General features: G+C 37.5%; 1 protein-coding gene across 1 annotated transcript; it reads right to left on the bottom strand.

Annotated features, from left to right (window-relative positions):
• Window positions 1–1129: 1129 nt before the first annotated feature.
• Window positions 1130–24703, bottom strand: LOC131575545 (kinesin-like protein KIF20A). The gene is made up of 18 exons (XM_058831136.1): window positions 24542–24703; window positions 23327–23401; window positions 20132–20251; window positions 19088–19226; window positions 18814–18998; window positions 15473–15569; window positions 14787–14981; window positions 14591–14702; window positions 13059–13130; window positions 11461–11607; window positions 10699–10864; window positions 9140–9310; window positions 8329–8468; window positions 6701–6866; window positions 4994–5111; window positions 4848–4915; window positions 3160–3279; window positions 1130–1924 (listed from the first exon to the last, which is right to left on the bottom strand). Exons 1-18 carry the CDS (start codon window positions 24701–24703, stop codon window positions 1649–1651), a joined length of 2529 nt encoding a protein of 842 aa, XP_058687119.1. The 3' UTR covers window positions 1130–1648.
• Between the last annotated feature and the right edge of the window lie 156 nt (window positions 24704–24859).

Consider the following 24859-nt stretch of genomic DNA (forward strand, 5'->3'; position numbering starts at 1 on the left):
CATTTTATTTTAAGACTGGAAAAAAAAAATAAAAGGAAGAAGGAAAAAAAAAAGCTCAAGATAATGTAACTTTGTCTTTCAAACTATTTCATGTAGCCAGCCAAAGAGCTCTGGGAAGTTAGAGGGAACATAGAAAGAACAATTGCTCAGGGAATAGGAGGTTATAGTTAGTGTCACATAAAGTTGCTAGACAGGATGCCAAGGTATAGCATGAGGTAGTTTGAAATGATATAATGGAAATTTTCCAGTATTAGCTTGTTCTGATGATTTTTAAGTTTCTGTTTTAATTGCTTTTCCTAAAGCAATTTGTACATAACAGCTTTCTTATTCAAGAGATCAACATTCATTGTCTTATACAACTACACCAAAATATTTTTTAATAGCTGGAATAGTTTATGTGGGAGTAGAAAAATATTTTAGAAACTCTACCTTGCAAGGGATTATAGGCCTTCAGAACAACTAAAGCCAGATAACCCCGCATTTAACAGAAACAGTCAAAACATGAGAAAACCAATGGCTGAAGTACAACCCCCACAGCCTTGTTAAATAGATGTCAGAGTAATTACTGATCACAGACCAACCCAAAACTCTAAAAGACTTGACAAAAGGAGTCACAGCAGGGAAGGGCTGTCCTCCTGTCACATGGGAAGGCTGCACCACCTACTGTCTCACCAGGGAGAGTGAGGTTCTTGCTTGGAACCCCTTCCACTGTGAGAAACATCATTGCAGGCACTGACCAATCCAATTTACTTAAGCCTCCAGAAATTACAGGCATTGCACTTCCACACCAGTTAAACCCACCACCTTCACTGACTGGAAAGGGCTATAGGAAAACTATTTCAAATTTTATCATGCTCCAGTCCTCCATCCTTAAGCTATTAAATAAAATCTAAGTAATATAATCAAGATTATGACTCTTTCAAATCAAGATTATCCTATCAATCACTATTATTATTTAGGTTCTAGTTTTATGATCTTTCCTTATCTTGGTTTTGCTGATTTATAAAATCTAGAATCCGAGCTGAATTTAGCAATGGAAAATTTTATTAAATACATTTTTCAAAGTTTAATACATATTCCTAGAAGAAATTCAAATTTTATTAAAACCAATTTCTTTACAAAGCCAAGTTAGCCAAAAAAATAGCAAGGAGCCTGAAGAGATTTCATTTCATTGCATTCTCTAGTGGTTTGCTTAGTTTGGTCCCAAGAAGGGAGTGTCCGGGTCAAAACCAAATTATTAACTGAAGAACCATGCTATTTTAACTACTTAGGATTAAGTTGACAAGCCATCTGATTTCTAGAAATCAGCAATGAAATAAAATAACTTAAAAACATAATGAACAGCAGATGAGGGGCATCCCACTTTGCATGAACAACACATTTATCAGTACAGAGGATCATGATACTTTACTCCAGAATTAAAATATATTTCTCAAATCACATCCCTATATCAACAGTAAAAGCACATGTCTAGACCCAAACTTTTATAGCTCAAAATTCAACACTGATTCAATTAAAGCTCTGTATTAAATATTTTTCTGTCAGTCAACATGACATTGAAGATGGCATCCAAGAGTGAGAAAGAGCTACCAACAGTTTTAAGACTACTAAAGAAGCCCAGTAAATGTACACTTTGCTCTATTAAATATTATTCTTTTGTTTTATGAGGCAACAGTACTTGTTTTCTTGAATAGGGTGAAGCCTCTTCATACTTCCCCCAGCCTTTCCCAAGAGGTATATTAGCAGTGGATGCTACTGTGGATTTCAGGTTAGCCAGCAAACCTCTCCTAGGTTTCTGCTGTTTTGACTCCTCTGCAAAGAAATGCTTTTTCCGTTCTTCAAGCTCTTTTTGCAGGGAAGACACTGTTTCTTCAAGCTCAAGAACACGTTTAGCCCAGTTCTGAAGACTATTCATTTCTTGATCCTATGAGGTTAAGGTTGTGTTAAGGATGTAAGCACTGCATGGTCTCTCTCATGCAGTTAATTTTCTGGTTCACATTATTTTACTAAACCCATAAACACCCTTGTTATTACCATGCCATGTGGCCATTCAGTACCCATTTCCTCTAAATTACATCACAGTAATTAAAAACCCAGCAAACTACAGGCACATAAAATCTAGTTAGAGACCAAGTCTGACTAAGAGGCTGATGCTAAAATGCTTTGCTGCACTATGCAAAGAATTGAAGTTGTTCTAAGAACTAGATAAAGGTGGATTTCCTGCCTTGCAATTTCTGGAAGCAAAGCTGGCCAAATCAAAACTCTTATGGCATAACTGCTATAAATACTGAATATATAGGAATATAAGGGCTGAATAAATACTTCCAGTGGGCAGAATACAGAGCTTTAAATACACTCTTAAATACACTTGCTAATCTGTGATTAACAAAATCCCCTTCCTATTAAGAATGGATAGGAAGGTAACTTCAAATTAAAAAATATAAGTCAAATAGTTTTCAGTCTCAGATTTAAACTAAAAAACTAGAAAGTAATCTAATGTTCAAAGGAAGACATCAATAAGCAGTTATTATAATAACTGTAATCTGCAGATTACAACTGAGGCATAGATTCAAAGTGCCAAGAGTTCAAAAGTTTCAGTCTTTTTTTGTTTAGGAATCTAGTTGATATCTGAGGTCAGATGCTGTAAACGTTAGGAAGTCCCTGCTTTTGAGGGGAAAATGTCTGTTTCTGTATTAAACAGTTTATCTGCCTGTATCTCTCATCCAGTTTGGCCACCTCTGGCAGGACTGTCAGTATAGCTTTAAAGGCATTGATCCTTCAGCCTTGCTGCAGTAACATTTGTGCAGTGACACCTTGCTTGCCTCAGCAACATGCCTCATGATGAGTTCTAAGTAGTATTTTCTTTGCTTGACAATAATTCATGACATCTTTAGATTAGCAGGCTTTGTCAGCAGAGTTACCCTATTGACAGAGTCCATCACTTAAGTTGAAAAATGAGTTTCGCCTTACAAGGTTCAGAGTCAAGCAATGATACACAAAGTCTCTAAACTCAATTCAGGAAGTTAGGCACAGAAAAAATGCTAACATTAAAACAAATTGCTAATTTAAAAGTGATTTTACGTGTAAAAAGATGCAGAACCATCCAGTCTAACTATAGATACAAGCCATATTAAAGTTGTTTTCAAATCATTGACTAACCTTGAGCATGACTGTGTGCTTCAGTTGACTGTTCTCTTCTGCCATTTTTCTGTAGCCCTCATTAGCTTCTAGCAGAGCTTCATTTAGTTTCTGTATTTTAAACTTCAGAGATTTTATAAGCTGAAAATAAAGCCCATACACATGGAAGTTCAAAACAGCATTGTAATGTTTTACATTATTTTTTTTTTATGACTAGAACAGTGCAAACTGCAAGATCAAAACAAGAAAGTCTGCTTCTTTCAACCTCCTACATCTCAGCTCATCATTTTAGGTGATAAAATACAGCTGGAGCATTCAAAGGTTGTTGTGTTGAAGCTACTATGATTTACAGACCTGCCAATCAATGAACAGTAGCACAGACTAAGCTACATCTGGAACAGCCTGCTCCATATCAGTAAGAGTAGTTAAAAGAACACTTTTGTCTCAACACTATTCATGTAAAGCATTGGAGCACATTGTTAACACACAAGACCTCACCTTTCTGATGGGAATATTAATGGATTAAGCCTAAGCCCCAAGAGGCAAAAGAAATTCTGAGGCAGAAAAGTAGATGTTACTGTTAATCTGCTTCTATGAAGTTGCTAAAAAATACTCACATCTTTTGTCCATGTTTAATGGCTGAATGGGAAGAAAAAAGTATTGAGTTACAAGTCACACGTGCACTGATCTTTGAGGCAAAGCAGAGAAAGGCACTGATAGAATCAACCGGTTTAAACCATTCTCGCTTCAGATATTGCCCGGACTCAATCTCGTAATACGAACACTTTCTAGACACACAAAACCATCAGTAACTGTATAATCATAACAAGAATAAAAGCCAAACTTTCACCAAAATTTGAAAGTGACATGGAAAAATTATGTAGAGCTATCAAAAACAGGAGCAGAAACCAAATGCTATGGCTATAGCATGAGACATTAAAGATGTTAAGGAAAGTTATTTTTGGAGTATTCTTTCTCAATAGAAAGGGATTCAAGTTCATTTTCCATTTACATGGTTTATTAGAACCAGCTGGAACTATTTCTCCAATCCCTACTCATATTTGGTATTAGATAAAGAAGCAAGACCTCTCTCTTCCCTTCTCCCCATCCTCTTTAAACATGGGAAATGAGCTGTATCTTTACCAGAAGATCCCTCAAGGAATAGAATAAAAATGCATACTTAAAAATTAATGTTTTCCATAATTCCCATCTCTGTATGGTATTCAGAACACAGATCTTGTTTGAAGAACAGAGCTTATTCACCTTAAGTTTAGGGTGATAGTGGAGTACTCTCAGAAGGGACTGCTTTATAAGGCACTATTTTGATTTTAGATCTAAAATCTAAATTATTACCAGATTCTGTAACTGTTCCCCTATGCAGGCAGCATTTCAGGCAGAAAAGAACTGAGGTCATGGCAGCAATATTTACAATAGATTCCAACACAAGACTAAACATACTTCCTTACTTCCAGCTCACTCCACATTCACCATGACATATTACAGTAGCAAATGGTTTTACAGACCAGAATAAAGCCAGAACAGTCTCTGGTAAAAGTCACCCACAACTGAGCAAGGACTTTTTTTTTTGATAAGCTCAATGCCTATTTGCAAGCATCTTCATGCTTTTGTCTACAATGCACATCTTCAAGTATTGAGCCATGATAGAGTTTATAATCATTATCCCCAGATAAATATTAAGCAAGAGCTACCTCTTCCTTTTCTTCACATTGTTTCTTCAGTCCTTCATTGGCTCTCTTCATTGTGCTGTCCGTAAGACCTATAGGCAAAAGAAAAGTTTGTTTATACACATTACCAGAACTAAACTGAACTTTGGATACCCAGGTTACACTCCTACCTTGCTCCACATTATTTTCAGTAGTTGGAATATCTGAGCTCAGACTTCCCAGAGCCAACAGCCTCCCTGACTGCTCATCAAGTTGCCTTTCCAACTGCAGTATTTTCCTCTCTCTATCCTAAAAAAATAAGGGCATGTGGTAGAATTTGTCTGCACTTCTGCTTGATCTGATGCATTATTGCACATCTTTCAATTATACCACACACACTCACGCAATTTTAAATTATTTCACAGGTTATGGTTAGGAAATCACAGTAAGGAATAACACTCAGGTCACCAAACCATCAAGGAGGAAGTTTCTTTACACAGGAGTCAACTCTTCCAGTCTGAGGATTTCCAAACTGTATTAAAAGTAACCATATGGCAGAAAGGAAACTTTAGTGTGTCTGTGCTAAATATTGCTGCGAGTTAGCTTGCTAACTAAGGAAGAACGTACTTCATAGAGCTACATTTTAATTTCAAACTCTTTTCCAGTATCTGTCAGATTGCTGGGGTGGTATTTCAGAGTGAGAAATCAAGAAAGTGGCATCATCAAGAAAAGTTATTCATCTAATTTTGGTTCTCTGAAGCTGCTCACTCAGATTCATGCTGGGCTCTCCTTTGTCAATTAACCCTTCTACATCTCAGGAATTTCAATAGTTTCTTATCTGTCTTGCTACCAAAAGCATCTTGCTCTTTGCATCTTCCCTACGCAGCCTCTTGGCCAGTATAAGAGTGCTATTAAAATTCTTTTTGTCCACGCTAATATAGTGTATAGCTGGGATTTAACTGAACATAGAAACAGAGTCTAAGTGAGGAAAAGAGACAAATGTGAAGGATGTGGAAAACCACAGGCTATTACATAATATGGTGTTGCTTGTCAGCAACTGAATGCCAAGCTGTAAAAGCAAAAACATTTATATACCACAATCTACAAGAGAAACCCACTTTTCATGCCTTGAAAATAACCTGCCTATCCATTGAGAATGATGTCTTATCAGTTCCAGGACAGGAGAGTGCAGTGAGAGCTCCTCTGGTGGACACCACAGCTGCTCTATTCTTCCACTAAAACCCTTTTGAAAACAAGACCCACAGGGCTCATCAGGAGCCTGGATGCACTTAACCATATATGCAGAGGTTAGAAAACTGAATTTCTCATAGCTAATCTGGCTGCATTGCAAGAGGAGTAGCAATTTACTAATGCAAATTCTGAGCAATTCTATGTTTAAGTACATTCAGGAGATTCAGTCCTCTCCTGCATCAGTTTCTTATCCTAAAATTCTCCTACCTCCTCCAGACCAGAGATGAGTTATAATTAAAATGGCTAATATGACTAAAAAAGCTATCTTTTAACAAATTATCCATCACCCTTTCAGAGTAGCATTTTACTCCACATCCTATGATCCCAAAGATATGTAGGAAGCCAGACTCCTGTACACACCATTCCCTCAGGTGTTCCAATCATTGCACCACAAAGATAAAGCTGACTTGAATTTAACTGAACTGTGCCCTCAGAGATCATGAGGTTTAGTTGTATATTACAGGTGGTGCCAGAGAGAAGACATCTGTATGCTCATGGTGAGCACTGAGCACAGAACAGCAAGGCTGAACTACAAGTTATTTTCCTTGTTTGGTGTTACATTCAAAATCCCAGAGTGATTCTGCTGAAAAAAAGCAAAATTTACAGTCAAGAGGCTAGAACATATTTTAATGGCAGTCAAGTCATACCTCAACTTTCTCTTGTTCAGCTAGAAATTCTTCTATGGGAACATAATGGTCTTCAATTTGTTCCATTGCACACATATATGCATGTTTCTTAATGGCCTCTTTATACATTTCAAATTTGCTCTCAAGTTTTTCTTCATAACTGTCTTTCATATCTTCCAAGCGGTTGCTGAAGAGAACATGTTAATTATTTATGCAATGTTTGCATTCCAGCTATTACATTTGATTACATGTATTCAACTGTCAACATTAAAGTTATTTCTCTAATCTCAAATAGTGAAACAAAAGGACAAAGAAGTGCTTTTTGCCTCTGAATTGCAGTGATCCTACAGACTTGCACCAAAATGTAATTTCTATTTGGCATATACCAAAAAAAAGTTCTGTAGAAGAACACACACTTAACACCTGTCAAAAAAAAAATAAGAAAAGCTACCAACATATAGCAATAGAATTGACACACCCATTTAGACATGATATTTGAAGCATATATCCTGGGGGTATCTTTCACTTTGGGTTTTGGTTGGTTTTTCTATTTTTCCATTTAAGTTAAATGCCAGACTTATTTTCATAGAATTATAAAATGGCCGGGGTTGGGAAGGACCTTAAAGATCATCTAAACTCCCTGTCATGGGGGATGACACTTTTCACTAGACCTTTCCAAAACAGCCTTTTAACAACTTCCAGGGATGGGGCATCCTCAATTTCTCTGGGCAACCCGTTCCAGTGCCTCATCACACTCACAGTAAAGAATTTTTTCATAACAACATATCTAAACCAATCTCAGTTTGAATCCACTTCCCCTTGTCCTGTCATTACACACTCTTATGAGAAGTCCCTCTCCACCTATTATTTCAATACATTACACATTACTCCATCACTCCATCAAAATTTAAAAACATGCCCCAAGAGTGACGCAGATCACCTCAATAGAGTAAAAAGCACCAATGCTAACTCATATCTCTGGCCAAAGGCAACCAAACAATTTTAAAACTAGTGCAGGTGTTAAACCATAATGTGCTCAGCTGGCAACCTGGTGTTAATTTTTGTTAACAATTCAAACAGCAGGAAACTGATTTAAAGAAGAGTTAAGAAGAGGAAGTGAATTCAACGTGAGGAATCTGGACTTGAAAAAAAAAAAAATCCTAAATTAACATCAGCGCAGGGAGTAACAGCAATTCATAAGATAGCAAACTAACTGTGGTTCATAAGGCAGCAGAGGAGCTCAGAAGAGATGTGGTTCAAACTACCTTATGCACATGCATGCATATTAACATGATAGAGAGTATATTTTGGAAAAATCAAAAGTCTCAGTGGGGTACCTTTAAGAATCTTCCACATCTGCAAAGTAGTAATAACAAGCCAGGACAAGCTCCACTAATTACAAATTAAACAGGAAAGTCCAACAGAAAGCAGCATTACTCTTTCATTGTAAATGGGAAGAGGCTGCTCTGTGCAAGTCCAATGTTTTCTTCCCTTTCCTTCAGAGGTTTTTAAACTGTTCAGCCCTATTTTCTCTAAATAGCATCAGTAGGTATGTCCTGAATATACACATATATGTTTACACATCCATATGCATGCATTTATACATGTGGAATCCTTTCAGTCTCAAAGCAGGCTGCAATATGACTTGCCTCCAGGCTTCCTCTGTTTCCAACAGCTGTCGAAACATTGCTTCTGCCATCTCTTTACGTATCTTCACCTCCAGAAGGAGCTTACTTTGCCTTTCTGCAACTACCTTCTCCTTTAAGTCCTCTGCAGCTTTCAAGAGCTCCTAAATTTAAAATATTTCAGTTTAAAAACCAAGACTGAAACACATACTGACATGCATCTCAAACACATTATTCACACAGGCAGCCATCCACAGATGGCTTTTTACAAGCCTATGTTTTGGGGGTTTGGACCAAGTATTTAATAATATTTAATAAATGTTTAAATATTTTCAAACATGGATTTCTACTGCAAATACATCCTGTGTCCATCTTGATGGTGTCTGCTATCAAAAGTTTATTTCTGTTTTGGCATTTAAATATTGGTTTGTGTAGCATAACATAAAGCATACTTGATTTTTCCAGTTTATTGCTATTAGACTGTATATCTTTGTTTTTAAAATGCTGCATCTTAATGCATTACTGTTGTTACCAAAAAAAAAAAAGGCAAGAAAAACCTAAATTATGTTACTTTAAAGATATGCACTGCTTCCTCAGTCATCTTGTTGGGCAATCAGTTGAATTCCAAATTTAACACTTAATTAGAAAGCCACAGGACATCATTCCACAACTACACTGAGCTAGGCCACTCTAAGTCTAGTTAGTCTGACACTGAACAGAAACTTAAACTTCCCATTTGATGCAGCTTCCAGCACATCTCTTATGCTAAAACAATATTAGATATAATAATAGCAATTGCTTTCTTGGGTGCAGTTCTAAGTAGACATGTATTTACCTCATGAGTCAGAATGGTGATGTCCACTTCCTCTTCTGCAGAGGTTTCAGTACTGTCAGCAAAGTCATCTACAGATGTGTTAGCATCAAAGTGCATGATAGGTCTGCCATCACCTCCAACTAGCTTTTGTGGAAAATAACCAAAATTTTTGGGCAGGATTTTCTGGATAACCTGAAAAATCCAGAGTTGATTTACCAATGCTATCAATATTGCAGGTATCAGAATACCAGGAAGAAGTGGCATGAATGCATTGTTGCATTTACACAATATTTGATGATTATATGAATGTAAACAAAATCTAACATGCCTTTTAGCAGAAAAAAAAGGAACCTGTCAATACAACATAATTCTTATATTTATGTAAGACTGAAGTGCTCTAAAAAGAGTGAAAATGAAAACATCTGCTAGCAAACTTAGCACCCTTGTCTAGACAAGTGGTTTCTCTTCCCCTAAAATATAAGGGTTTTGGTGTAGTTTCCTGCAAAGTTAATGAAAAGCAGAAAATCCCTACAATATTTGCTCCTTCCTGAAATACTGTGACAAGGATTCAGCAATTCATGCTATTTACATAAAGATTTTAATTAACTATGTCATAGGATAACATATCAGAGAAGTTTGTCTCCACAGTACACACTTTTGTTAAAAGTCACACCTGAAGAGTATTAGAAAAATATTCCTCTCTCAGATCATATTAGACCTGCTATTAAAGATTTGTAATACCACATCAGAACTAATCTGTGGCTCCAGGTGTTTCTGCCATGAACCACAGCATAGCCCACCATCCTACTCCCTGCAAGAAGCAGCTTCAGGGAACTTGAATGAGGTTAAGGCCAAACATCAACCCTAAGTCCTGAATTTAACGGGAGACTGAGACAGGAGCAGAATGAGGCCCCCAAGGAGGAAATGGTCACTGACCTGCTACAGCACATAGACACACACAAGTCTATGGCGCTGGGTGGGATCTACCCAAGGGTAGAGGAGAAGAGGAGGAATCTACCCAAGGAGATGGAGGAAAAGCTTGACAAGACACTTTCTTATTATTAATTACTTGCATTTAGCCAAATAGGAGCAATGCAGTTGCAAAAGGTCTCATTTAGACTACAAAATAAGATGATTCTCCTTTCACTACCACCAAGTGCCCAAGAAGTTGTGAACAACTCATCCTGTGCAACAAATGTTTAACTGCACTCAGGTTAAGTAATTCATCAAAAGTTTGAATTGAAATCCTGCATTTGCTCAGATATAGGGTATAAATCAGTCACATCTGAAAGTACCCTGTGTTTTACACAGAATATCAGTGGTGTAGAACTGAACAGCCAGACACCTGCAGTTGTCTTCTTACCACAAATAGGTTTGAAGTTGGGCAAGACTACTAGAAGCCTTTTAGAGAGAAGCTGCATACAGAACTAATATGATGAATCAAGAATCCAAATCACACTCAAATCCATACAACTTGATCATTTCATAAATCATTAGTAACAAAAAACAAAAAAAACCCAAAAAAACCCAAAAAACAAACAAACAGAGCAGAATAGCAGAGAAAGCAGATACACTCTTACCTGTCTGGCTATAGCTGAAAATTTCATTACATGCAGTGTTTCATCATATGTGGAAGTATGCTGATTGATGTTTACAATCATACAAGCTTTGCCTTTCCCACAAAAAAATGGCTGAAACAGACGAGTCAGTTTACTCTCTCTGAATGGAATATAGCTTGGCTTCATCCTCAGGGAGGGAAAAAAGTTAAAATTGTGAAACAAAATAAAAATTGTGGGCTATTGTAGCTTACCTTAGTTTTGTTTCTCTCCTTCAGGAAAGAGAACCAGTAAGATGCTTATGTTTAAGCCTAAGTTTTTTCACATCAAAAAGCAAGGTCTTTCCTGGATTTTATAGGCTCTCTCCAACAAACTGAACTATTTAGAAGTAAAAGTAGCATAGTGTCTGCATCACAGTTCCCTAGTTCTAAAGCAGATAGTGGAACAAGCCAAAAGCTCAGTACAGGTCATCTATCAGCTGCCTGATGAATCTACCTGTATAATTTGCAGGTAGAAGGGAAGAAGACAAAACTAGACCTTTGTACACAAAATGTATTGTTCATATACATACACTAAAAATAATTTGATAGTTTGCTGCAAATTGCCTCTCCACAAACATCAGCTATGGAGAAAATGTTCTTTTTGGGTATTCCAGTGACAACTATAATAAAGAAGACTTAAGTGTTTGTAGATTTCTGTTTTTGTCTGTGCAAACTGCTTGCAGAAACACAGAGGTATACTTAGTGTTTCCTAAGAAACTTGACATGTAAATAACTTGTCACTTACTTTGGGTTTTGATTTTGCTTCAGAGCTGCAATGCACTTTCCAAGGATGTGAAGAGAATTATTAATATTTCCTGCTTCTTTAAGTCTGTCTCCAAAGACATGTGTTTTATTACACCTCTCTGAACCAGCCAAGTCACAGAAAGACAACCTGCACGAAAGAGTTACCAGAACACACACATGAAGTCCTTCCCAGCTCACCTTAGAGCTCTCTGCTTGGCTACAGCAATTATGTGCTACTAAACTCAGACCACTGAATTGTCCCTCATGGGGACAATCAGAAAATCATTGTGGATAATCAAGGAATTCAATAAATTTTACTTCCTATTAGGAAAGATGTTGAAATACAGGAAGCTCTGGAAACTGGATAATTTATGTCACCAAACCATTACTCACACATAAATTTGTTTAAAATAATTTGTAAGACCATAACCTTTCATACACCTGAAGTAAGTCCAATACAAATTGTTAAGGCACGTATTTCAAAATGTATGAAAGCCCTGTGTTCTTTCTAGTGCAAGATGAAAAGTTTTTTCTTCCTTAAGCAACATACAAACTCTGCCATTTACCTAACAGCTGCTGCAAGCTTTGCCAGGGGGTACATTATGACAGAACAGCAAAAAAGCATAGATGCAGTCATTTTCTCAAGTTATCTTTTCTTAAGAGTATTTATCACTGTAACATCTGACATTTAAAAGTGTTATCTTACAGTGAGGTGTATTTATTACCCTCTGTGCTCAGCAGAGACAAGAGAGAAATCAGTAGGAGCTAGGGCTGAACTAAAACATTCTGTTACAGGCTGTCTTCATTTTTCTGTATCAAGCTAAATTAATCAGAATAAAAAAAAAACAAAACAAAACATACCATCCCAAAGAAAAAGCTATCTAAATGGCTCCAGGCCAGAAGATTAGGCTGCTTCCTCTACACTATAAAAGAGCAGAGACTTAAGTGTAAGGACTTAACACTGCTCTCACAGGGTGCACTTACATTAGCATTTTATATTAATGGAGAACAGTTTTTAAGCAAATCATTTGATGATCCTCTCTTACTGTACATTGGACCATGGAGCAGACTAGAGACCATGTCACCAGCATTCTTTTGGGATGATGGATCTTAATTTGCATTTTAGGCACAGACTAAACATGTTGTCACAAACATTCCACCCATAAAGTCTAGTCTGGTCCCAGAGTAGAAAGACAGACTGGCATAACTTGCACATTGGGCCTTCAGCATCAGCTGTAGAGATCACCCTCTGTCAGCCAGACACTTGAATTCTGCTTCCCAGGACATGTAGTCTGGTGCTGCATAGTCTTACTCTGCCACCACCTCCCCATTATGTGAGACAATATACATTTTACTCAATTTACACACTACTGACAGAGTTGCTCCAGCAAAAACCTTAGAGACAGGAAAACACTTCTGTGCTTGTCCCTGTTGAGCTTCCAGTCAGTTCATATGCTCAGTGGAGTTCTGATTTCCTTCTCAAATGTCAGAGAATTTTTTTTTTTTTAATTAGAAAGCTCACCAGTTTGGCATGCTTACACCTTATTAATTTTTCCAAAATATTTACATTCTTGGTAATCACATGAAGCATTCACTTACTCCGATACTCCAAGAACATGTGGCTGATGCTCATCAGTTAGCTTGAGTAGCCTGATGGAAAATATACTGTGACTGGAATGGAAAGAAGTCCTTTTTAATAATCAGTTATGAAAATTAAGCAGTCACTGAAGCAAAGTAAAATTTTTATGCTACAGAAAGCTCAGTGCTGAAGAAAGGAAAATAATTAATTCACTAGTTACCTTAATACAGTAGTTACTTTTGCAATGCATTCATTAAGTAGCAAAAAACAGCAATAAAAGCTGTATTTTATGACTTTCTATTTCTTTCCACACAGGAAAAGGAAAAATATCACATGCAGCCTACAAACCATCTTGGAGAAAAAAAAAACTAAGCCAGTTCACTAAAGTCTACAGATCAAAAGATGAGTAGTCATGAAGCCACTTCATATAGAAAACCTTAGGCAGTATCTGAACTCAGCAAATCTGAAGGATTAACTTAGAAACAAATGGTGGGGAGAAGGGAATAAGGTCAAGTTTTACAGTCCTGTAATTTTGCCTACTTCAATATGTACAGTTACTTGTTTGGTTTTGAAATAATCCTGTTTTCCAGAGAAGTTGAATTTGTAACACTTGAAAATCCAGTAACTCTGGTTTAGACAACAATCTACACAAGCAGTGGACATGCTGTCTAAAACTAAAGAGAAAAGTCACAAAACCAGAAGTGTCCAGTTTTCTGATTCATCAGGAAGCACAAACTTCTTTAGTATATACCTTAAGCAGTGGGCATTCTAGGCATAAAGCTCTGTAAGAAGAGCATGAAATGTAACAGCAGCTGTCTTTAGCTACTACAGAACAACACAATTCTTGCTTTTCAGAGGAAAAAGTAGGCTTAGTAACACTATAATTGCATTAGCTATAAGTAAAACACTGCCCCTCCACACTTAAAGGACAAATTATTAAGATGTCATTAAAATCAAGAAAGGAGGTGTTTTCAATAGAAATTATACAACCTTCTCTATTTTCTCTCACTCCATCAAAAGTCAGATTCTCCCTGATCCCTGTCCAGAGCTGGGTAAAAAGCTAGAAGTTTAATTCTTTAAGATAACAAATAAGCTCAGCTTGAACACATCAATCTAAAAGCATCTAGAAAATCTAGCAGCACTGCAAGATATCACATGAATTGCTCCTTCCTAATCCAAATGACAGGATCCAGGTTTCCAAGAATTATACTGCCAGTTATTAATAATTAACTTGATTTTCCTTCAACATCCTCACACAGCCGTTCTCACTCAGCACCATGAGCATTTGCTAAGATGCATAGCCCTGTTGGCACTCAAAAATTAATATTATTTGATCTTTTTGTAAGAGACATGTATAGCAACCTGAATATCCAGCTACTATTAGTCACAGAGTCTCTCCTATTTTTCCTTCAGAGAGAATTTCATAACAAAACCAGAATAATCAAGTGATGTATTAAACTATTATTGAAGAGTGGTTCATTACACACATATTTTAATTCCCCTCCCTTCCCCTCAAAATGGACAGGATATGCTTATAATTAGAGGAACAAACCTTCTACTTGATTGCTCATTCATTCTAGTACAGGCAAAGCTTCGGTTCTTGTTTCCTATTTTTAATAGTCTGCAGGCTTCTTCAGGGCTCTGAACATTAATCCACTTTAAATCTGCAAAAAGAGATCTTCTACATACATTTCTGATCATCAGAGAAATTCTGTGAAACTGCCTACATCATAAAACAGTATTATTACCTTTAATGTAAAAATTTCCTCCTTGATCTTCACAAATTCTTAGAACTCTGCGCCTTTGAGTTTTTGATGTAGATAAAATATTTAATAGGTCGTACACATACTCATTATAAATTTCACAAAAGGAAATCCACACAGATGCCTGTGTTCTTTGGTGCATATTAGTCCTTTGAATGTCAGGAGGAACCAAGTTCTTCTCTGCTAACCCAAAACAGAGGAAGAGTTCAAAGATCAACTCATTGACAGATTTTAAATCAGTTTATAGGATCTTCTAAAAGGACCTATAGAATCTGTTAAAAGGAGAAGGTTTAGATACATCTGTGTTGTACAGTTAGATACACATGGATGACTTTAGCTTTATCCAAAATGTTCAAACTTCTCAGCAGTCATCTGCTACAAGAATATGCCCAAATTCTAAGCTGATGGCCTCACTTCACAGACTTCCAGCAGTTTATACACTATATTTGCAAAACAGTCTCCCCCTTCCCCCAAAACAGGGTGAAACCATTAAAATATTTTTATATAGTTGCCCTTTCTCCAGAGGAAAGGGACAAAAACTTGGCCAAAACCTATATATATTTACTTTGCAGTATAATACAGCAATTTTTTTTTTATCCACTGGTAGTTACCCACTAGTATTTCTTAATTCACATTATGTTTTATCCCTACACAACAGTTTTCCACTTTACCTAGTGAGTTAGAAGGGTGATTGTCTGAAGTACAGCTAGAAGAATCCACCTTTGCATTACAGAAATTCGGTACAGTATTTGAGATGCTCTCTGCCTCCTTGAGAAAATAAGAGACTGTTAAATCCACATCAACAGATGATCAGAGAAGCAGAAGCTAAAAATTACAGCAATTCCATTATTTAAAAACTGAATATTGAAGTAGTATTACATGTTAAGCCATCTTTACTCTGGCTGAAGGTGAAATGTTTTTAATAACACTGAACTATAATCAACAAATGCTCTTTCCGTCACATGAATTATTGCTTGCTGCTACTCCCAGCAACCAGTTTTGGTGGCCAGTTGCTACTAACGCTGGAGACTTAACTTCAGAGTCCTAGGAGGGAAAGGATTCTGTCAGACTGCAACAGCCCAGAATGCCTTTAAGAGCTATTGACCAAATCTGAACAGTGCTTCAGTCATCCAAAAGAACTGGAGAAATTTCCTCCAGGAGTAACTGCCAAGGTGGTAGGACTTAAGTTATGATAAACCAACACTGCATGTTGCTTTAATTCAGGCTGAACTAAAAGGCCATGAAAAATATACAACAGCATGGTTTCTTTAAGTACACACATTTGCTGAATGTCTTTACATCAACAGAATTGTTTTAAACCTGCCAAGATTCACCAAAGCACTGCCTTTAAGTTACCTCTGGAAAAACTAACGTAACAAGGTAGCAACTCCCGATACAGTCCAGCATCTTTACATACTACTTCTCTCTCCATATTTCATAGGCCCCTATGAACCAGGACATTCACCCTGATTTCTCTTTCCTGAGAGAGGGTCATCCTACAGTAGAAGGGAACAGATCCAGAGAAGCAAACCTTAGTGTAGACCTATTCAAACGCAGCACTAACTTATCATGGATTGACTACTGGTGCCAGTGTTTCCCACTTGGGATATCCAAACCAGAATTCTTACAGGGAGGCACAAAGCCATACTTTGAGATCTTCCATTTTAAAGATAGATAGCATAGAATAGAATGATTACAAAATCACACGAGTGACCACTTTGCAAAAGCTGCACTGTCTATATGATTATTGTGCTTCTTGAGCACTAGAAGTCTAACCACAGCAGGGATCCTATTCATTGTTTGTGAAGTGCCAAGCAGGACGTGGGACTGACACACACGGTATCTCATCTATGCATGTCAAAAATGCAGTGGAATTTAGAAAACCTAGTACCACATCACTCGTGCATGTGATAAGTTTTTGTAAAGGTATTGTGAGAAAACTGAATGAATTAACTGTTGCTACACTGCTCTTCAAAAGAAATACGGAAAAAAGTATGAAGGTGACTGCGTAAAAACAAGTGGGAACAGGAACTGACTTCGTTTGCCAACAACAGAAGCTGACATTTAATAGAAAATACAAGAACAAGTGAGAATATGAATGCACATAAAGCATCTTTTAATCCAGTAAAAAACAGTATTTAATCCCATTAAGACAAACAGGAAAGGGATGGAAAGAGTGGGTATGAGCCATGCTAAGCAAGAATTGTTGCAGCAGTACTGCATACAGAACAAAGAGTAGGACATTAAGTGATGCAGTAACTCAGAGCAGCGAAAACAGAATGAAAGGAACAGCAAGCTCTTTCTGTATGACATGTAAACTGAGCCTGGGAAATGAACCTACAGAAATCCATGTCAACCAAAGCCAAGCCCACCAAATTGTATCTGCTCTCAGATTACAGCTTGAGAGAGCATCCAAACAGTGATGCTATTCATGCAGAAGCTATCAAGAAGCACAGCTTTAGAACTGGTGATCACTGAGCTATCTTCTATGGAAGCATTGTAATACATAAACAAGGTCCTGTCATGTAACAGTTTCCTGGTTCATTTTTATCCGTCCTTCCTGATGGTGGAGTGCTGCTCTCTTTTCACTGCAGTGCATCAGCATCTAGATCACCTACTGCAACATTCAGTTACTGAGCTGTAAGTCAAACTGTGATTTAACAGAAGGAAATATTTTTATAGAGTTATCTTCAAAATAAGATATTGACTTTTTGCTCCAGACCCTGGGCTCCTGCTTGCTCCTCTTTTCAAGGCTGCAGGTTCCATAAAATTTTTAAAGGTATTTACTTACTATCCTCCTAACCATCTCAACTTTTAAGACCCCCTCATTCTCTCTGTGCATACAAATACACTGAGACACTTTCAAAATAAATATGTAATCTTTCAAATCTTTCAGATTTTTCATCCGAGATATTTCCTCAAGAGTTAACCAGACTCAGACTAAACAAAGTTTTGGGTTGCAGAGTTTAAATTAAGCAGAATTTAGAGCGCAACTTTACATATGAATTTGAGTGATAGAAGGATATTTTTTCAGGGTTAACTGGAGTACTTCAACAAGGTTAGTAGTAAAGACCACAAGAAAAGAAAACAAATCATTGTTTCTATACATCCCAGAATTAATTTATAGTTGCTTTGAATGATAAGCAGCTGAGCCTACTGCATTCTGGGATTAGGTACACAGAAACACAGTTCAGGAGAAAATGTTCTGAACAAAAGGAATCTGACAGCAAACTGCAACTGGACTTAAAAGTATAAAATAGTCCCAAATGCATGGATGCCCCTTTTCTGGTGAGACAGTTTCCTGCCGAAGAAACAGAAACTACTGGATAATAAGAACAAGAGTGCGCCACAGGAAAGACTTCTCTATTCTACCTACAGTTTCAGAGACCAGCCTTAGTCACATACTATCCCCTAAGGCAGACAGAAATCCTTTTAGGATATTCATTTTGGGGCATCTCACTTCACTTGCTGAATCAGAAAGTATCTTTATGAAGTTACACAAGTCACAGGTTTATAAACTTTTTCATCTGCCTTAAGACTGTCTTCCACCAAAAGGAACTCTCTCTGCCCTCTTCACTGCCTCTGCTAAGACAGTGCCATCATCTCTCCTGAGCTAGTATAAGCATTTGAATGATTGCACCAAGATCCAGCCTTAAAGAGCCCAACCTTAAAGAAGAGCTGCTTAACAAGAACCAGGTTTTAGACAGGTCATGTAGCTCTCAAACTTTTCAAAGGCTGTCACCACAGTGTCAGAAGTGCTTCCCTAAAGAGGAGGCTTCTTCTCTCTAAAAACTGAGATTTGGCTTTGTGATGGTTTTTGGTTTGAACTGTGTGCTGCACAAAGTTCTTCCAGTTTACCCTGAGCTCCAAAACTAGCCAATTGTCTTAGTATTCCAAGGTTTACCAAGTACGTATACTTTAGATTTTTATATATAAAGAATAAATAGTGGAATAAAGACTTTTAAAACTTCCTGTCTGACAGAACAGCTTTAAGAAGCATTTGGTCACTGACCTCTTTCAGTGATGCAAGAATAGCAGTTTTTAAGGCTTCTTCTTGCTTAACTTGTTCATCTTCTAGTTTCTTAACATCGTTGCTCAAATATGGTTTGAAGTTCATCTTTGGGTAATGTCTTCCTCTTATGTGGTTAAAAATCACATCAAGTGAGCGAGGTAAAATACCAAGATCTTTTGAAGTCCCTTAAAAATATTTAAAAATTAAGTGTAGACATTCATGTAAGCTTGTCATTGGATTTTACTTGTTTTTTATACATGCAAATATTTTATACCTTGGATAGTGTATGTCTTGCCTGCGTTTGTAACTCCATAAGTAAACACCAGTCCATTCACTCCATTAACATATCCTCTTACAATATCTTTCATTGAGCCTTCAAAAAATTCACTCTGAGTAGTTTCTGGTCCAAAGACCTAGGATAAGGGGAAGAAAGAAAGAAAAAAAAGAGTGGCAAATGGCACAAAGAAGTTTAATAATGCAAAATATAAAGTACTGATTAGAAATTACTATTTTTTTAGAGCAAGCTGGGTAGAAGACACCAGCTTAACTTCCTGTCTTGCCTGAACACCTTCTGATTCAATGTTTTCTGTTGGGTTCTCACAGGATGCCTGCTTAATTCTGAGAGGCACTCAGGCTTGCACTAATTTTTGAATATTTTCCTACTCCTAAAATAAACTGCTCAGAATTCTATTGGGCACATGCTGTTCAGTGGATACTTTCAAGAGCTCTGCCAGTGATGTAAATCTCCCTCCTCACTCTTCACCAGCCACCCACAACTGATGAGAAAATCAGCACTATAATGGTCTAAATAACTCAATCCCTGGAACTGTTTGTCTTTTCGTACTGTAAGAACAGGACTTTTTGCAGTAGGCAAAGTTAAGAAATTTGCTTCCAGTATAGAAAGTTTAAGCAGTTAAGCTGCTATTCTTTCAAAAGGAAGTTACTAAATACATGCTTACATAAATTCCTACAAACATAAGGCTTTCTGTAACACTTCCAAGATAAAAGCATCTGCAGGAACAGCAGAACCACAAAGTTTGTGCCTACAAAAAGTTTCTGTAACATCTAATCAAAGAAAACCACAGACCTGCCAAAGAAGCTTCCTTGTCTCATCTAATAGGCAACTCCATTGTAATACAGCTTTCCTGACAGCTTATCAGTAATTATTAAGCACTTTTTAAAAAAAAATAAAAATAAAGGCAAATACCACCACATGCTATTAAAAGAAGAAAAATCACATTGCATGACATAATACAAAATTCAACCTTCATTAGAGTGAAAAAAAACAAAACCAAGAATTTGAAATAATTTGGCCTACCTGGGAAAAGGTGAAGCTGTGCACAGAATGACCAATCCCTCTTTCACTGTTTTTCATTGCAGAAGACTCTTTGGGTGCATTAAGAATTACTGTCTGGGCATCTTCAATAGTTACACAACTCTTAAAAAACAAAACAAAGTAAACCAAAACAAAACACAAAATTATTCAGGAAGAAAGCTATCTGAACAAAACAAAAAACAAACACCCACTCCAACAACCCCACTAAATCCTTTTGTCTTCACCCATTTACCAGAGCTACAAAAAGTCTCACAATGTACATATATCATCTTGAGGCATGTCACTACAGAGATATTCACTTCACATGAAAGCCAGAGTATAGCCAGAGAGCCAAAGTCAGGGCAATCCTCTGGGATTTTCTAAGAGATGAAAACTTTTACTAGCATTCCTTCCAGCAGCTTTTCCTTGGGAACACTTTCTAAACCCTCATATTTTGTGATTGTGAGTTGCAATCACTACAAAAACAAAATTACACAGAAATCAACTGGTTTTCCGTATCAGTCATTTTCAGTGTGAAACTGACTAAGAGAAGAATTAACAAAGCAAAGTAAGTCTGAAGTATTATCCTTTGACTGATAAGTAGTTTACCAGTAATGAAAGAAAGTGAATTACTTTCAAGAAATTTGATTGTTATTTCTTAATTAAGTAAAGGTGAAATACAATTACCAAACACTCACTAGCTAGATAAAGGTAGGATGCAGTGTTAAAGGGAAATTGATTTTATAGCAGATTCACTACCAAAGAAGCAAAGTGAACTCCCAGTATAGCTCAATGATATCTTGATTCACCATCTGAAAGGACTGACTGTAACTTAATCTGCCATTTATGTTCAGAGACTGGCCAGAACTTCTAAAACCAGTAATCCATGTGTGGTACGTACACAGGAAGTACTCTTGCTCCCAGGAGCCTCAATTAATAAGTCTGATTATTAACTGATATAGAAGATCTATGCCAATAATTAACTGGTACAGACCTATAGCAGCCTACAGTTTGCTCATGAAGAAACAAGAATGGGCAGGCACTGATCTCTTCCCTCTGGTGACCAGTAAGAAGATATGAAGGAATGACCTGAAGTTGTGTCAGGGGAGGTTTAGTTTGGAAATTAGAAAAAGGTTCTTCACCCAGAGGGTGGTTGCACACTGGAACAGGCTCCCCAGGGAAGGGGGTCACAGCACTAACTTCAAGAAGCATTTAGACAGCACTCTCAGGGCACATGGTGTGACTTGGGGCTGTCCTGCACAGGGTTAGAAGTTGGACTTTGATGATCCTTGCAGATCTCTTCCAATTCAGCTTATTCTGTGATTCTGAGAGGCTCTAAGCAGCTGCTTTCTAAATTTAGACCAATCACCTGCTCACTATGCCAGGCTCTGAACCTATATAGTCTTTAACATTTCTCCCACATCACCAGTGACAGGAATGCAGGTCAGATGTACTAAACCCTAGAGAGCTACAGAATATCCAGGATCTGCAGCATCAGCTGCCACCAACCTTACAGAAGCCTGTAGTGTAGAGGCTCAGAGTAGTCAGATCTGCAGAGATGGAAGCCAGCTGGTAACAATTCACTCCACTTGTCTCCCCCAACTAACCCTACAGGTAAGTTGGCAGGAGCTGGTCCATTTCTGGCACTGTACACATCATTTATATCCAAAAAACACAACTTCCTGCTTTCCCACAGGTGACTCTGAAGAGTCACTGGCAGGAGTACAGAATTTCACCAAGAGCTCTTAAGCTTTATTTCCATAAATCATTATCTCTATAAGCATCAACTGATCAGTTAACCAGTTGATTGTCTTTGTTTAAAGCATCAGCCTCCAGCTACAAGAAATAGATCTTGGGATCTACTTTTTCTTTTTGTGCCACATATTTGGAACAAGGGTGCTTTCCTGAAAATTATGCATAGTAGGGAGGAATAAAGGACCTAAAAATTAAATTGACCCATTTGATTTAAAGATTAGGAAGTAAGGTTTATTTGACTGTTTTGTGTAGGTTTCTTTCATTTCTTACAAAGCATTTCCTTCTTGGACTAAGGTGGTAGTAAAGAAAGTAGAAAACACTGAAAATGTTGAAAATCTTTCAATCATTCTGTTTTTGAAGGCTTAGGAAAAAGCCTTAATCCCATGCAAAACAGATTATACATATTATATTATTAATTATATTATAATTATATTGTAAAAGGTTGGAAGTTCAACTATTTCAGCCTGAACAACATGAAAACAAAAAAATTAGTACAAACTTCAATGTTCACTTTTTTCCTCCCTGCTTTTAAGAAATGTCTCACTCCAAAGAGGAATGCGCTAAACGACTCATGAAACAATTTGATTTTGCAAATCAGTTTACACTTGGAGCCAGCTCAGGCTGTGGAATTTACCAAACTGGAAGCACTGTAGAAGTACACACTATTCCAGGAGAGCTGACTACGCAAAGGCAAAGGGAAGTTTGAGTGGAAGAAAATGTATTGAGAAAATGTAAAAGAATTATCCAAGTGAAAATGATACAGAGGTTCCATCTCTGGCAGATCAAAAGCAAGAATGCATTTTTAAACAGCAATTTGCAAGAAGCAAACAAGGACTAATATTAAATGCTTCTTAGAGTTCTTCAAGATGACCTCTCTTCACTCAGAAAGCCTGCAAAGATAAGGGCTGAGAGATGTGATATAGAGACCTTGTCCTCCAAAGACAGCTAAAGGAATTCTTTGCATTGGTGATCACAATGAGAGGAAAGGGAACACTTCTAAATGTTTGTACATGTGTGTGCATAAATTCTGAAGCATCTGAATCTGACAGAGTAGAGGTTTTGACAGGCTGAGCAGAAAGTCACCAGGATGAAGAAGGAGGTTATTCAAGCATTTCAAAGAAACTAAATGGTCAGATACTCAAGTTATACCTAGAATTGCATAATCTCTTCCATGGAACTCCTTTGTATCTTGAGCACTACAGAGCTGACAATTCTTAAATAACATACCCAGTGGATATTTGAAGAGCTACAGGTGTTCATGTCCATACCATACAAATCATTAAAAGTTGGGGGATGGAAAAAAAAATAATTTGCATCTATCCAGATACCAAATAATTCCATGTGGGGGCAGTACATGGCTTATGTAAAAGAAAGTTCTGACTTACAATACTATGTGTTGTTCAGGGGAGAAGAAAAACATTATTTTATAGTTTTACAACGAACCTGGGAGTCATGGCTTTCAAGCTCTGCTATAGAAAAGGGCCTCACTCTCAAGAAGACTTTCAAAGGCTCATATACCTATTCATTAAAAAGAAGACACAAAACACAGTTATAATTGCCACTTTTAAAACAGAACAGCCCCAAATCATATCAGCATACATATCTGATAGTGCTTCCTATTTTATATTAATGTCGCACATTTTCTTTTCACGTCAAGTTCAGACTCTAAGCCTTTATTTGCTTCTTTACCTTCTACTGTCCTTAAGTAACCCTTTTTTGTGTGTGTCCCCCCCACTCCTCTCCCTTTAGAACTCTTTCATGACAAAGCCCGTAGTTTGATTTTAAAAGAGCACACTGTCAGAGGCACAAACTGCAGTGCTTCCACCTTCTGGTCTCCTGCTGTACTGAATTCAAACTGTGCTAGTCTAACAGCTGCTACATAATCCTGCACTTTCATTTTGTATGGAACATGTTCTAGCGCTGACTGACGCATTCTTAGCCTCAAGAGACCACCTCCTTACCACCATCCAGTCACCAGACCCTCATCTTCCTCACAGCACCAGGCAGCTGTTCTCAGTTGCTCAGGTGGCCTTTTCCATCCCCCAACCATTACCCAACAGTCTCCCCACCCAGGTAAAGCAATAATAGCAGGGAGCATTTCAGAGGGGTCCCAGCACTCCCTCCTCTCTCAAGGAGCTTCAGTTTTTACTTTGGCAACGTTTCCTTCAGCAGATGGATTTACTAGAGCTCTCCACAGCCCTGTCATGACCTGCACTAATCAGACAAAATGAAGTCACCTGAGGAAAAGTCACCCAGGAAACATATCCCCCTAAAAAAACCATAGTTGGGTACATTATCTTCTGCTCGAGCACAGCAGGGCATTATAGATTTTTATTTCCAAGCACCTAATGAGTTTTTACATCAAGGACCCATGTATTTTTTAAAGCTTATTAAAAAGAACAGTACAGTATCATTACATTTAAATTGCAATTACTGAAGTCCTTTACTTTTTTTCCTCAGAGTTTAGCACATCTCATCGCATAGCACTGACCGTGTATCTGCATTTGGTGCAGGCTATGATCTGTGTGAGAACATTAAGAAATAAGCAGGAGACTCAAACACATCTCAGGGGCAGAGTACAGCAGCTCTCATCAAAGAAAGATTTGTTAAAGCTTAAAAAGAACCCCAAAATCCACTTAAAAAACAACCCAGCATTACCAGAAGACCCTTTGTAAGACCACTCCACACCTGCTGTTCCTCTGTATTAGGCAATACTGTTGACTCCAAGGGTGAAGGTTTACCCTCTACACTCAGAAAAGAAACCGATTCCAACACATCACACACTTCCGTGGAAACATAGTTTTTCCCCTCATCAGCCATCGTTCTCTGCAAAGGAACTTGGAAGGAAAGGTATAAAAGAATAAATAAAAAAAACATCATTTTCTCAGAGAGCGGGCAAAAATACACATGGAGCAAAACAAAGATGGGGCTAGCTCGTATGCAATAAACAACCACTTCCGAAGAAGGCAGGGTAAT

Source organism: Poecile atricapillus, chromosome 2 (genome assembly GCF_030490865.1).
Source record: "Poecile atricapillus isolate bPoeAtr1 chromosome 2, bPoeAtr1.hap1, whole genome shotgun sequence".
NCBI lineage: Eukaryota > Metazoa > Chordata > Aves > Passeriformes > Paridae > Poecile > Poecile atricapillus.